General features: G+C 29.2%; 1 protein-coding gene across 2 annotated transcripts; it reads left to right on the top strand.

The window, feature by feature from the left end:
- The first annotated feature begins 683 nt into the window (after nt 1–683).
- On the top strand, nt 684–6,380 carry LOC101497473 (protein NRT1/ PTR FAMILY 2.13-like). Of its 2 annotated transcripts, XM_027331698.2 has the most exons (6): nt 684–925; nt 1,048–1,265; nt 2,882–3,095; nt 3,279–3,435; nt 4,083–4,453; nt 5,799–6,380. In XM_027331698.2, exons 1-6 carry the CDS (start codon nt 757–759, stop codon nt 6,263–6,265), a joined length of 1,596 nt encoding a protein of 531 aa, XP_027187499.1. In that variant the 5' UTR covers nt 684–756; the 3' UTR covers nt 6,266–6,380. The 2 variants fall into 2 exon arrangements, with proteins under 2 accessions (XP_027187499.1, XP_012568261.1); XM_012712807.3 differs by having other exon boundaries at nt 686–925; nt 2,882–3,435.
- Nucleotides 6,381–12,505: the final 6,125 nt, after the last annotated feature.

Here is a 12,505-nt window from a genome sequence, read left to right as displayed (position 1 = left end):
GTTTTTTTATTTATTTATATTAAATGTAATATAATATATCTACTGCAATTTTTATAATTTTTAGACAAACATATTTTTATTTAAATTATTTTTATTTTATAAGACAAAATTGAGGTACTACAATATATAATAACATTATCTAACAGTCATATATCTTATATTCTTAAACCACACATATTGTAACTTACAAAAATATAGAGACACTAATATAATCAACCACTAACATATAAAATAAAGAACAAAACTAATAAATGAGAGTCATTCGATCATAGAATTAATAGAGCATCAATAAAATATGAAAATTCAAGGAGTTAAATATCCACAAAATACTCCTAACATCTTAAATTAAATCTTACAGTACACAATGGGTAGATTCCTCACCAAATTAATCCCAAGACGCGTATGGAAAAAGCTTACACAAAGTCAAAAAAGCATGATATCAAGTAAAAGCTTACCAAAGCCGGAAAAGAGTAGTAAATATTAGTAACTGAAAACAACCGCCACCTAGGCACATCTACTGTAAGCAAGCTTGCATATTAATGTCAATTTATTACTAAAATAAAACATAATGTAAAATATTTATTGAATTAATTAATGCTAACTTTGATGCATATAATGATGCTCCTTTTGGGCCCACTACTCAATTGATGAGGAATCACAAAAATTATAACAACTATAAGTAAGGAAAGAGGCTATTGTGCAATTCATTCAAGGGATTGGATAGATACATTGGTTTAATATTTATAATTAAATTAAATGGAGGTGGAGAAAAAAAAGAGAAACCATACAAGATCTTTGTGGTCCTCTTGTTGCAGCAATTGGAATTCAAAAAAATCATCAATTGATGAAATTGATTTGGACAATTCATCAAATCCAAGGGTAATGAAAGAAAGGCCTGGGTGGAAGGGAGCTAAATATATCTTAGGTATTTGATTTTATTTAATTTTTTTGAAAAATTGATCATGTATATATAATTTATTAATTAGTTTGTATTATGGTAGACTTATTTTGAGTTGACATTTAGTATATATGGTTATGATTTTGTAGGAAATGAGACAATTGAGAGGATAGCAACATATGGAATGCAAGGAAATTTCTTAGTGTATTTGTTGAATGTGTTTCATTTGAGTCAAGTTGGTGCTGCAAATATTATAAGCCTTTGGATTGCAGTGAGCAATTTGATACCAATGATTGGTGCTATTATTTCTGATGCATTTTTAGGGAAATTCAGAACCATTGTTTTGGCTTCAATTGGAACTCTTGTGGTATGCTTTCCTATTTCTTACTACAAATATTCATTCAAGCTTTAGGATAGTATACTTTTTCCGTCACGATAAGTCTGATCTAAAGTTTTTGCATACATCAATGTAATAATTAGAATAAAAAAAAATATAATTTTAATAAATTATACATCTTAATTATCGATAGATTTTTATTTATTATCAATATAATAATATTTTAAAAATTGTGTATATAATAATTATTAAAAATTATAAATAATATTTATTAAAATAAATTATTTTTACTGAAATAATATTCATCATGAAAGAGAGAGTAATTTAGATGGTCTAATCTATAAAGGGCCAAAATATATTGTATATAAATGCTTCCTTCTCCTACATTAAACAATACACGAGGATCTTTGTTATTGATTATTCAAATGAAATTCATACTCTAAATTTTAAAATATGAATTCTTTATTTGATAGATTAAATGTTGTTGTTGGAGGTGAAAATATGAATTTATTTGAAGATTTGAATTATAAATTTGATGAAAATATGAATTTTGTTAAAAATGATTACTAATTTTTTAAATTTTGTTTAAAGATAATGATGAATTTTCTCGATTTCTATAAAAATAAAAATAAAGATAAAACTATTGACATTTTTAAAACATAAATAATTGAATAATAACTTAAAATTAAATAAATAATCAAATAAAAAAAAAACTAAATTGTTATCTGAGTTTACCTATTAAATAATTTCTCTTGTTTTTTGTTAAATATTTTTTTGCTGTGCGATGTTCATAAACATTGCTCCTATACCACCAACCCTCACCATCTTGAGAAGATATTTTGGCAATAATAGTTAAGATAGTTTGTATACAATAAAATAAATGGCAGATAATTTTATTGTTTTGAACTAAATTAACCAATTTTTAAAGACAGATTTAATTAAAAAAACCTTTATTTTTGGGACAACTAAAGAACTACCCTGTTGTTGAGACGTAGTACAGATAATTAATGAGAATTTTTTAGTTGTCATACAATAAATGAGAATTTTTTAATAATGAATTATTCCTTTCATCCCATAATATTAATCACGTTAGCAAACAGAGTTATCCCATTTTTTATCCTTAATTTTATAATAATATTAATGAATTATTGATGTTGTTTTCTATTATACCTATAACCATTTATTACTCCTAATTTTTTCAATTCATATAAAAAATCAACAAAAATACTACATTTCTTAATCTATTTATTGATAGAGAAAGATTACTTTATTAATGAATACTTCATAATGATGTGACAGTTACAGGTCCTAATGTATATATTCCTCTTTAGAAAATAATGCCTTGATAACGTAATCGCTCTAGCTACTCTAAAGTAATACAAATTCTTGTTTGGTCTATTACTAAAAAAGACATATATTGAATTTAAATTTGATGGGTTATAGTCTTAATCTTCGTTAACGATATTAGAGAGAGAAAAATGTAACTTTTTTTTAAATATTCAATAATATATACATCGATAGAGCCATGATTCGTTCGTCATAAATTTTTATTTATATAAAAATAAAATCATATTAATACACATTGATTATTGACTATATAGTGATTATCAAATAATTAATGGTTTCATCCTTTGCTGATTAATTAGGGAATAGTGATAATAACACTAACAGCATGGTTACCACAACTTCATCCACCAACTTGCAATCATCATCAAGTGTGTGTTGCTCCAACAAGTTTTCATCTTTCCATCTTAATTTTTGGCCTATCTTGGCTAGCTATAGGGACAGGTGGAATAAGACCTTGTGCTATTCCCTTTGCAATTGATCAATTTGACACAAATACCCTTGAAGGAAAAAAAGGTGCAAGTAGATTCTATAATTGGTACTACACAACACAAACATTTGTTATGTTGATTAATGCAACATTGATAGTTTACATGCAAAATAAAAATTGGGTTGTGGGATTTGGCACACTAGGCTTACTCATGTTGTGTGCAATAATTATATTTCTAGTTGGAAAAAGTGCTTATTTTTTTATTTCAGCTGAGGGGAGTATATTTTCTGGCATTGCAAAAGTGATTGTTGCAGCTTATAAGAAACATCAACTTCAATTTCCTTCAAAGGAAGGGGAATGTGTTTACTATGATCCACCACTTGAAGATGTTAAAGCACTCAAAATGCCTTTAACTAAAGAACTTAGGTAATATGTACTTCAATCCCATTTGTATATTTTCAATTCCTTTTAAAAAAAGTACTTTAATTCCTCTTTCTTGAGTTTTTTTTTTATGTGAATCTTTTTTTTATTTAAAAATTTTACTTTTAATTTTTTTTAATAATTTAATTGAACCTTAAAAAACTTTTTTTTTCATTTTTATAATTATTTGTAATATTGAATCTCGAGTTGTTTTAGAATATACTATAAATAAAGTACTTTTTAGATAATAAAAAAGTTTATAATTATTATATAAAAAAGATTGTGATAAAAAAGTTGTATAATTATACCTTTTTTTATGAAAAAAAAAAAAGTCTTAATTATAATCCAATCAAAATATAACTTTTTCCTTATTGAGAATTGGTTTAAGAACATAATTTTTTTCCCTTCTTAATTTATTTTTAACTGTAAAAAAACACTGTTTTCATTCCATTTCTTGTTTTCAAATACATGTACAAGAAAATGTGAAAATATTCTTTTTGTGCCTTTTAAAACATAAAACAGAGTAAAACCAATATGTGTTATTGCTATTAAAAGGGAAAACATGATGAAAATAGAATTATAAAAGCTAAACTTGTGGAATTAAAAAGCCAAGATAAACTTATGTAATTAAAAAGCTATTTTTTTCTTGTTAGGTGTTTAAACAAAGCAGCTATGATACAAGACAATGAAATTAATCCTGAAGGCAGAGTAACAAATACATGGAATCTTTGCAGCATTCAACAAGTTGAAGAATTAAAATGTTTGATTAAAATAATTCCAATTTGGGCTTCTGGATTTCTTGGTGCAATACCAATAGTACAACAAGGAATATTTCCTATAACCCAAGCCTTGAAAATGGACAGGCACATTGGATCATTTGAAATTCCTGCTCCATCATGTAGCATAGTTACCCTAATTACCATTGCTATATGGCTTCTATTCTATGACTTCTTTGTTCAACCAGCTCTTGCAAAAGTCACCAAACAAGTTGAAGGGATAAAAAGCCTTCAAAAGATTGTTATAGGTAATGTTTAAATTAATGCAAATTATAGTCTTTTCTACTATTTTGCTGCATCATGTAGCATAGTTACCCTAATTACCATTGCTATATGGCTTCTATTCTATGACTTCTTTGTTCAACCAGCTCTTGCAAAAGTCACCAAACAAGTTGAAGGGATAAAAAGCCTTCAAAAGATTGTTATAGGTAATGTTTAAATTAATGCAAATTATAGTCTTTTCTACTATTGCTAACAATATTTATTTTGTCAATTATATAGTTTTATTTTCATTTATGTTACATAATCGACATATTATATTTTATTATTGTGTAATTTTAAAAATAATTATAGTAAAAATTAAACATATCTAATATTAACATGTTATTTACAAGGTGTGTGTAGTAGAATTCAGATTCACTCTAAGCTAGCACCAACTAGTGTACGGTCATGGTTGCTAGAGGAAATGTTAGGCCTAAAGCAAAGTGTTACTATTTTCTAATTTGGTGAGACTTAAGACCATTATATGATAAATGAGGTCCAACACACAATTATTCTTAAATTGAGTTAGAGGAGAGGCCTAAAGTAAGGGTTTGGATTGCCTTTTCCTTAGGAAAATTAACTAGTTTTTGAAACATTTTGGCAAATACATGAAATTGTAAAGTTTTAATTAGATAAAATAGTTCATCTATTTACTTTTATCGCTAACATGTTAAAAAAATAAGTTGTCATTTGATACTAACTTCACATTAATGTCACAATAATATAAACTAATTTGTTTATGAAATTTAAATATCGATCTAGTAATAATTTGTTAGTAATTAGTCTCTTATTGACTAATTTGTTCTTAAATTGGACCTAAACTTCATAGACAAATTAGTCTTTAATGAGTTTCCGTGTGAAAGGGCGATAATATATTCAATTAATTTATTACATCGTAGTCTTTAACGACAAAAATTAGAAAGAAAAAAAAAAAAACTAATGTTTTTGTATGGTTCTTAACATAAAACACACATTTTGTGGTTATAACAAAGTTTTAGAAAATTTTGATCTGAAAAATCATGGTTGGTTAAGTTAAAAACCGTACTAAAGTACTTAAGAAAATACATCTATGTTTTGCACTAAAAATTAACGGATCGACTATTTTAAATAACAATTTACAATTTTGATATATTTGCTAATTCACCAAATGAGAGGGAGGGTATTTTGATGGATGCTTCTTTTTTTTTTTTTTTGCCTAAATAAAATGATAAATAATTTTACACATAACTATGAGGTCTTGAGTTCGAAGAACTTAAGAAAAATTTATCTATCAATAATAAAAATACTATAATTTTATCTCCTCTAATTTCCTAGTTTCCTAAATTCCAACAGGTAATATTTTCTCAATTCTCGTAATGGTGAGTGCTGGCTTGGTTGAATGGTATAGAAGGAATATGGCTATCTCAAATACTTATGGAACCAAACCAATATCTGCATTTTGGCTAGCTCCACAATATATCATGTTAGGATTTTGTGAAGTTTTTTTATTAATTGGGTACATTGAATTCTACAATAGTGAATCACCTCAAAAAATGAAAAGCATAGGAAATTCTTTGCACTATCTTATGTTGGCATGCTCATCTTATGCTGGAGTATTGGTGATCAACATTGTGAATAAAGTTACTCAAAGGAATGGTGGAAAGGGTTGGCTTAATAATGACATCAATGTTGGAAGATTGGATTACTATTATTTTTTAATTTCAGGATTAGGTGCAATTAATCTTGTTTATGTCATATTTTGTGCTAAACGATATCGTTACAAGGTTGTTGTGAAAGCGGAAGTTGCTGACTCAATTTGAGCTATATTGCGTATGTTTAATCAATAAATATAAGAATTTACATATCTTATGAATAGAAAGTACTGCTGTTAACCGATAAATACCGAAATTATTAGATTGAACATTTTTATTTAGATTTAAATTTGATATTTTGTAGTTATATGTGAGTTTTATGTAATATTTACTATCTCTTTTTATAGACAAAAAAGAAAATATGTATGACAATATTTTTTGTGAAATTTGATTGATTATTTATAGTTTTAGTCTTAAAATTTTATAATTTTTCTTTTAATCCTTGGTAATAAATACTATATTTGAAGTTCTACAAAATCATTTTGTAAATTGTTAGTCTCTATTAGAACTAAACATATTTAATTGTCCTTTCAATTTTTAATAATCTCTTACTTTAAAATCTTTTATGTTTTCATTTTTTTAAATTGTATTAATTTTACTTATTAATAAGTTAAAATATTTTTAAGTTTAACATCTGTCTACTTTTTTGTTTGTTTAACTTTTTATATTTTTAGAAATAATGAAAATGTCAAATACTATGTGGTCTCAACTAATAGTGATACAAGGGTGATTAACATGTGCTCTAGAATCTCATTGTACGTGTTGGCATTGAAATTCTTGGTACATAAAGACTTACCTGATGTTGCTTTAAGGCATCATTCTATTTTGATGGACTTTTTACATGTGAACCATGTAGCTAGCCAGAATGACTCCTTCATTTGGACCCTTCTCATGGGTTTTCGGTGAGTTTCTGTTCATGTTGGTTTGTGCATAAGCCTATTGTCCACCTCGTCACTATTGTCCACCTCGTCAATAATAAACTAAAAACTATTATTTGTCACTCTTTTATGAAACAAAGGAATCCCTAGATACTTCCCAAAATCATCGGTCATTGAAATTGGAAAACTTCAAATATAAAAATTTTGGTTTCTCAAGGCACATTATTTGGGAAATAAATGTGAGATTTTTACTTTCTAATTATTGGCTATACAAAAAGCACTAAAAATGACTGAAATTACATGCACATGCTCCACACTATCTTTTGCAAAAAGAATAATAAAATCAACAAATACAAGATGAGTTATTTTTGGATCCCTTCACACAAGTTAAATAGGGTTTCAAATATCTCCGATCAATTACCAAATTAATCATATGGAGTAGTCTTTCAAGACATAAAACAAACAGATAAGGGGAAAATAGAATCTCATTGGCGAATACCACTAAACGGGGTAAATTCCTCGAAAGCCTCTTCATTCCTAAAAAGATACGTTTTTACAAATGAGATACACTCCCAAACTATCTCAATAAAATTTCTTGGAAGCGTAATATCCTCCATTGTATTAAACATTCAACTTTAAGGACATATAATGGTCTTGAATTATGTAGGGATGAATCCACTAGTTTTTGCAAATCTCATGGTGTGAACAGACAAAGGACTGTAAGAAGCACACCTAAACAAAATGGACTAGCTGAAAGGATGAATAGAACCTTGCTTGAAAGAAAGAGATGCATTTTGTCAAATGCAGGGATGCTTGCACAGTTTTAGGGAGAAGCTATCCATACAACTTGTTATTTGATAAATTTGAGTCCTTATACTGCAATTAAACTCAAAACCCCTCAAGAGATGTGGACAGGGCATGCTGCAAACTACAATCAACTAAAAGTATTTGGAGGTGTTGCATACTACCATGTAAATGAAGGGAAGCTAGCCCCTCGAGCCAAGAAAGGGTATTTTGTTGGATATCCAAGTGGTGTAAAAGGTTATAGAATATGATGTCTTGAAAATAGGAAATGTATCATTAGCAGGGATGTAAGTTTCATGAGGTTGAGATATACAAGCCTGTAAACAATGTTGCGAGTAGAGGCTGATATCAAATTGAATATGAGAGTATTGATCTTGAGGTGGAGAAAGATGGAGAAAAACAAAGAAATTTCTTGGAACAACATCAGACTCAACAAGACAGAACTCAGAGGTTTGATCTTGAGGTGGAGAAAATTGCAGAAAAACGGAGAACGTTCTTGACTTCAGTCGCAGAAAAGGAGAAAGATCAACAGAAGTCAAGAACATTCTTGACTTCAAAACAACAGCATACTCAACAAGACAAGATTGATGCAAACCCAGCAGAACATGCTATGTTTCCAGAGTAGGAATCAGATGATTATAACCTCATCAGGGATAGAGAAAGGAGAACATCAAAACTCACTCAAAGATATGGCTATGCAAATATGATCAGCTATGCATTGCATGTTGTTGAAGAGATTATACATGAGGATCCTAGGAACTACAATGAAGATATCAAGTCTCAAGACAAAAACAAATGGATTTTAGCTATGACTGAGGTGCTGAAATCATTGGAGAAGAACAACACTTGGGAACTCAAACCCAAGTCAGCCAACTCTAGAATTGTAGGTAGCAAGTGGATCTTCAAGAGGAAAGAGGAAATTCCAGGAGTTGAACCACCCAAGTTCAAAGCAAGGTTACTAGCAAAGGGATTCACTCAAAGGGAAGGTGTAGACTACAATGAAATATTTTATCCCGTAGTCAAGCATGCATCTATAAGGATAATTCTAGCCATGGTAGCACACTTTGACATGAAATTGGAGCAAATGGATGTCAAAACAACATTTCTTCATGGTGATCTGAATGAAATAATCCTAATGCAACAACTAGATGGCTTTAGGACTCAAGGAAAAAGAGGATTGGGCTTGCTTGCTAAAGAGATCATCTATGGGCTAAAGCAATCACCAAGGCAATGTTATTTGAGATTTGATTCATTTATGCTTAGTCAAAGGTATGCTAGAAGCAATTTTGATAGTTGTGTGTATTATAAACAAGTATCATCAGCAACATACATTTACTTGTTGCTATATGTGGATGACATGTTAATAACATCTAAAAGTATGAAAGAAATAGAAAAATTGAAGGGCGAACTGAAGAAAGAATTCGAGATGAAGGACTTGGGGCCAACCAAGAGGATTTTAAGAATGGAAATCATCATAATCAGAGAGCAAGGAAAATTGATAATTTCCCAAGAGAGTTACATTGGAAAGGTTTTAAATAGATTCAATATGTGTGAATCAAAGGCAGTGAGCTATCCACTAGCAGCTCATTTCAAGTTTTCTTCAGCCATGTCACCAAACATAAATCTAGAAGCATAAGACATGAAGAATATACCATATGCAAGTGTCATAGGGAGTATCATGTATGCTATGGTTTGCTTAAGGCCAGATATTATTCATGTTGTAAGTGTCACGAGCAGGTTTATGGGAAACCCATGGATGAGTCATTGGTAAGTTGTCAAATGGATTCTAAGGTACCTAAAGGGAACTCAAAACATGTGTTTGAAATACAACAAAAGCTCAGAAACTTCAATACCAGTCCAAGAATTTGTAGACTTTGATTTTGCTAGAGGTTGAGATAGAAGAAGATCTCTTACAAGATATGTGTCAACGGTGTTTAACAACACAGTTAGTTAGAAAGCTAATCTTAAACACATAGTGACATTATCAACAACAAAAGCAGAATATGTTGCTCTTGCTGAAGTTGTGAAAGAAATAATTTGGCTGAGATGATTAATCACTGAAGCTGTGAAAGAAAGAATTTGGCTGAGAGAATTGCATAAATTTTGACATCCAAAGTGTCATTCATTTGAGTAAAAATCAAATATATCATGAAAGAACTAAGCATATAGACATCAGGTTGAATTTCATCAGGGATGTCATTGAAATGAGTGAGATAAATGTGGCAAAGGTGGACACAAGTGAAAACTCAGCTGACATGTTTACAAAACCTATCACACTTAGCAAGTTCAGGCACTGTTTGAATTTGCTTAATATCAATCCTAGAAACTGAGATCAAGGACTAAGAGGATCTGTTGGAAGAAACATAAGCTGAAGCTTCTCATTTGGTTCCAAGGTGGAGAATTGTTAAAAGTGGTACTCAATTAAGAAGTCAAACTATTTTGGGTAGTTAAATTAGTTAGTTATAACTACTTGTAACTACTTTTAGTTAGTTTGTTTGTTACTTCAAAACTGTAAACTAACTGCATATAAAAGCAAGGCTTACAAAATAGGGAGAATAGAGTGAATATAGATAGCAAGCTGCAGATTTTACAAGTAGCAAAAAATCTGGCAGTATAAAAACTTTATCATTATAAACGTTTTCATCTCATTATAAGTGATAATTAAAGTCGGATCAAGTCCCCCATACGTAAGAGTTAATCTCTGAACTGAGTTAACAAGTGTGTGTTCATTTTAGCATTACAAGTTCTATATTCTGCTTAAAATTTATCATTCTCTGTTTCAGTCAGAAAACGCAGAACGTTCTAAACATTCTGGTGATCAATCTTTGTTTTCTGATTTCAACCATTATGCGCTTTTCTGGACAAAACCAAGAACGATCTTGATTTAATTACTCATTGATCTCTGTTTTTCACAACAATAGTTGGTGTTAACGTAGGTTTTGAACTTCTTGGTGTTGAAATTTGAAATGTCTTAGATTTCGGTAGCACAAAATTCTATTTTGCCTTCACTACATTGTTTTCCCTATTCACATAAATAACCTATCCAAAATAGATGATAATCAAACACTCAACCATTAAGAAATGTAACATTACTTTTTTACCATAAAATATGAATTAAAGTAAGCCCTAGATTCATTGGGATGATGATCCGATTGCACATATGTTTCTTCAACTCGTGAAATTTTTCTATTTCCTTGTACACAACATGTGAAATTTCCTTCACATATTCAATTTCAATTGCAAGACTTTGTTTCTGTTTTATGCACACATCTTGTCTATTTTGTGGAAACCATGTGATCTACTTTCTACTCTTTTATTTTCTACCTCAATTGATAAACTTTGGTAAAAAAAAAAAAAAAAGACAATTGGAATTACTTGGAGACAATATATGTATCTAAAACTGCAGGAAAAAAAATCCCAAGTCAATCAAATTCTAAGTAGGAAAATTTGCTGGTAAAAAGCATATTTCTGATAGTGACACTCAAGCATGATCTACATCCAATAATATTTTCACTGGCAAAGACAAACATGGCTAATAGCTTTAGATTAAGAACCCACAAGCCTTATATCTATGTTGATGCAAATCATTTTTTTAACTTCAAAGTCAAATCGATTATATGTGATATTTAATTTATCTAAATTAATAATAAGTTTGATAGTTGAGTGACGAGGTTGTTAATACCTATAGCAACCACCTTTAGGTTTAACTTTGAGGATGTTATGTCAAATAAAACAAACAATGTCACACTGAGATAACGAACAATACAATACAATGTCGTTTACAAACAACAAATTTATAGATAAAACAAATAAAAAATCTAAATCCATGTAAAGACCATTCATATAAACAAAAATACATAACAAAATAATTTGGAGGGACAATTTTGAACTATAAAAAATGACATTAAACTACCCTACAAGATGAAATAGAATTGACGAGATTAAGTATACCAATGGTTGGAATAATCGGCCTTAAACCATCTGTGTGTTAAACTTAAATAAATTATTTTGTTTCACGCCATTCTTTTAATGTAAATTGACGTTCCAAATGAATACCCATATGATGTATCCGAGTTGTAGAAGCGCTTCCAAACGGAGTTTGGGTCACAAGATAAAATATTACGTTGACTCTAAACGCGCATTTCTAAGTCGGTGAAAACGACCAATATGGAATATTTATTTGCGATTTTATCCCACGTGGATGTGCATTGTTCTGTCGATGAAAATCAAAAGACCGATAGCAATAGAATTAACCTTCAATATTATTGCCAAAACCGAGTCCCATGATATTTATCGTATTATCATTTGCGTGTGCTAATAGTATCAAACCCAAAATTAAGTCTTGGGGTAAATGAGTACCATTATATCAACATTAGGACATCTTCCACGTCTTTTATCTCGTTTTTTTTAACATTTAATTTAATATTAAGATTATTCGATTAAATGTAATATTGATTGAGCTGCATTTAAAGATCATCTTAATCTTTGTGAAGAAATATTCATGAACTGTTATGTTATTTTTTTTTAATTATTTTGTCGTAAATTTAAGAATTATAAGTACACTACATGATGAAATTACGTTTTATAGGAGTTATGATTGCTATTGAAACAATTTACAAAAATAAGTGATGATTTCTATAAATTGAATCTGATTTGAAATTGTAAATTATTAACTTTGTTGTTTGATCTGTTAGAAATAGATGTCTCAATTATATTAAATTATTTA

This window comes from Cicer arietinum, chromosome 2 (genome assembly GCF_000331145.2).
Source record: "Cicer arietinum cultivar CDC Frontier isolate Library 1 chromosome 2, Cicar.CDCFrontier_v2.0, whole genome shotgun sequence".
Classification (NCBI taxonomy): domain Eukaryota; kingdom Viridiplantae; phylum Streptophyta; class Magnoliopsida; order Fabales; family Fabaceae; genus Cicer; species Cicer arietinum.
Note: the sequence above shows the minus strand (reverse complement) of the source record. Positions and strands in the feature narration are given on the sequence as shown.

Coding starts and splice junctions, on each gene's coding strand:
- LOC101497473 (XM_012712807.3), top strand. CDS start 757: ATGGAGGTGGAGAAAAAAAAGAGAAACCATACAAGATCTTTGTGGTCC. Junction 926..1,047: donor GGGAGCTAAATATATCTTAG/GTATTTGATTTT, acceptor ATGATTTTGTAG/GAAATGAGACAATTGAGAGG. Junction 4,454..5,798: donor CCTTCAAAAGATTGTTATAG/GTAATGTTTAAA, acceptor AAATTCCAACAG/GTAATATTTTCTCAATTCTC.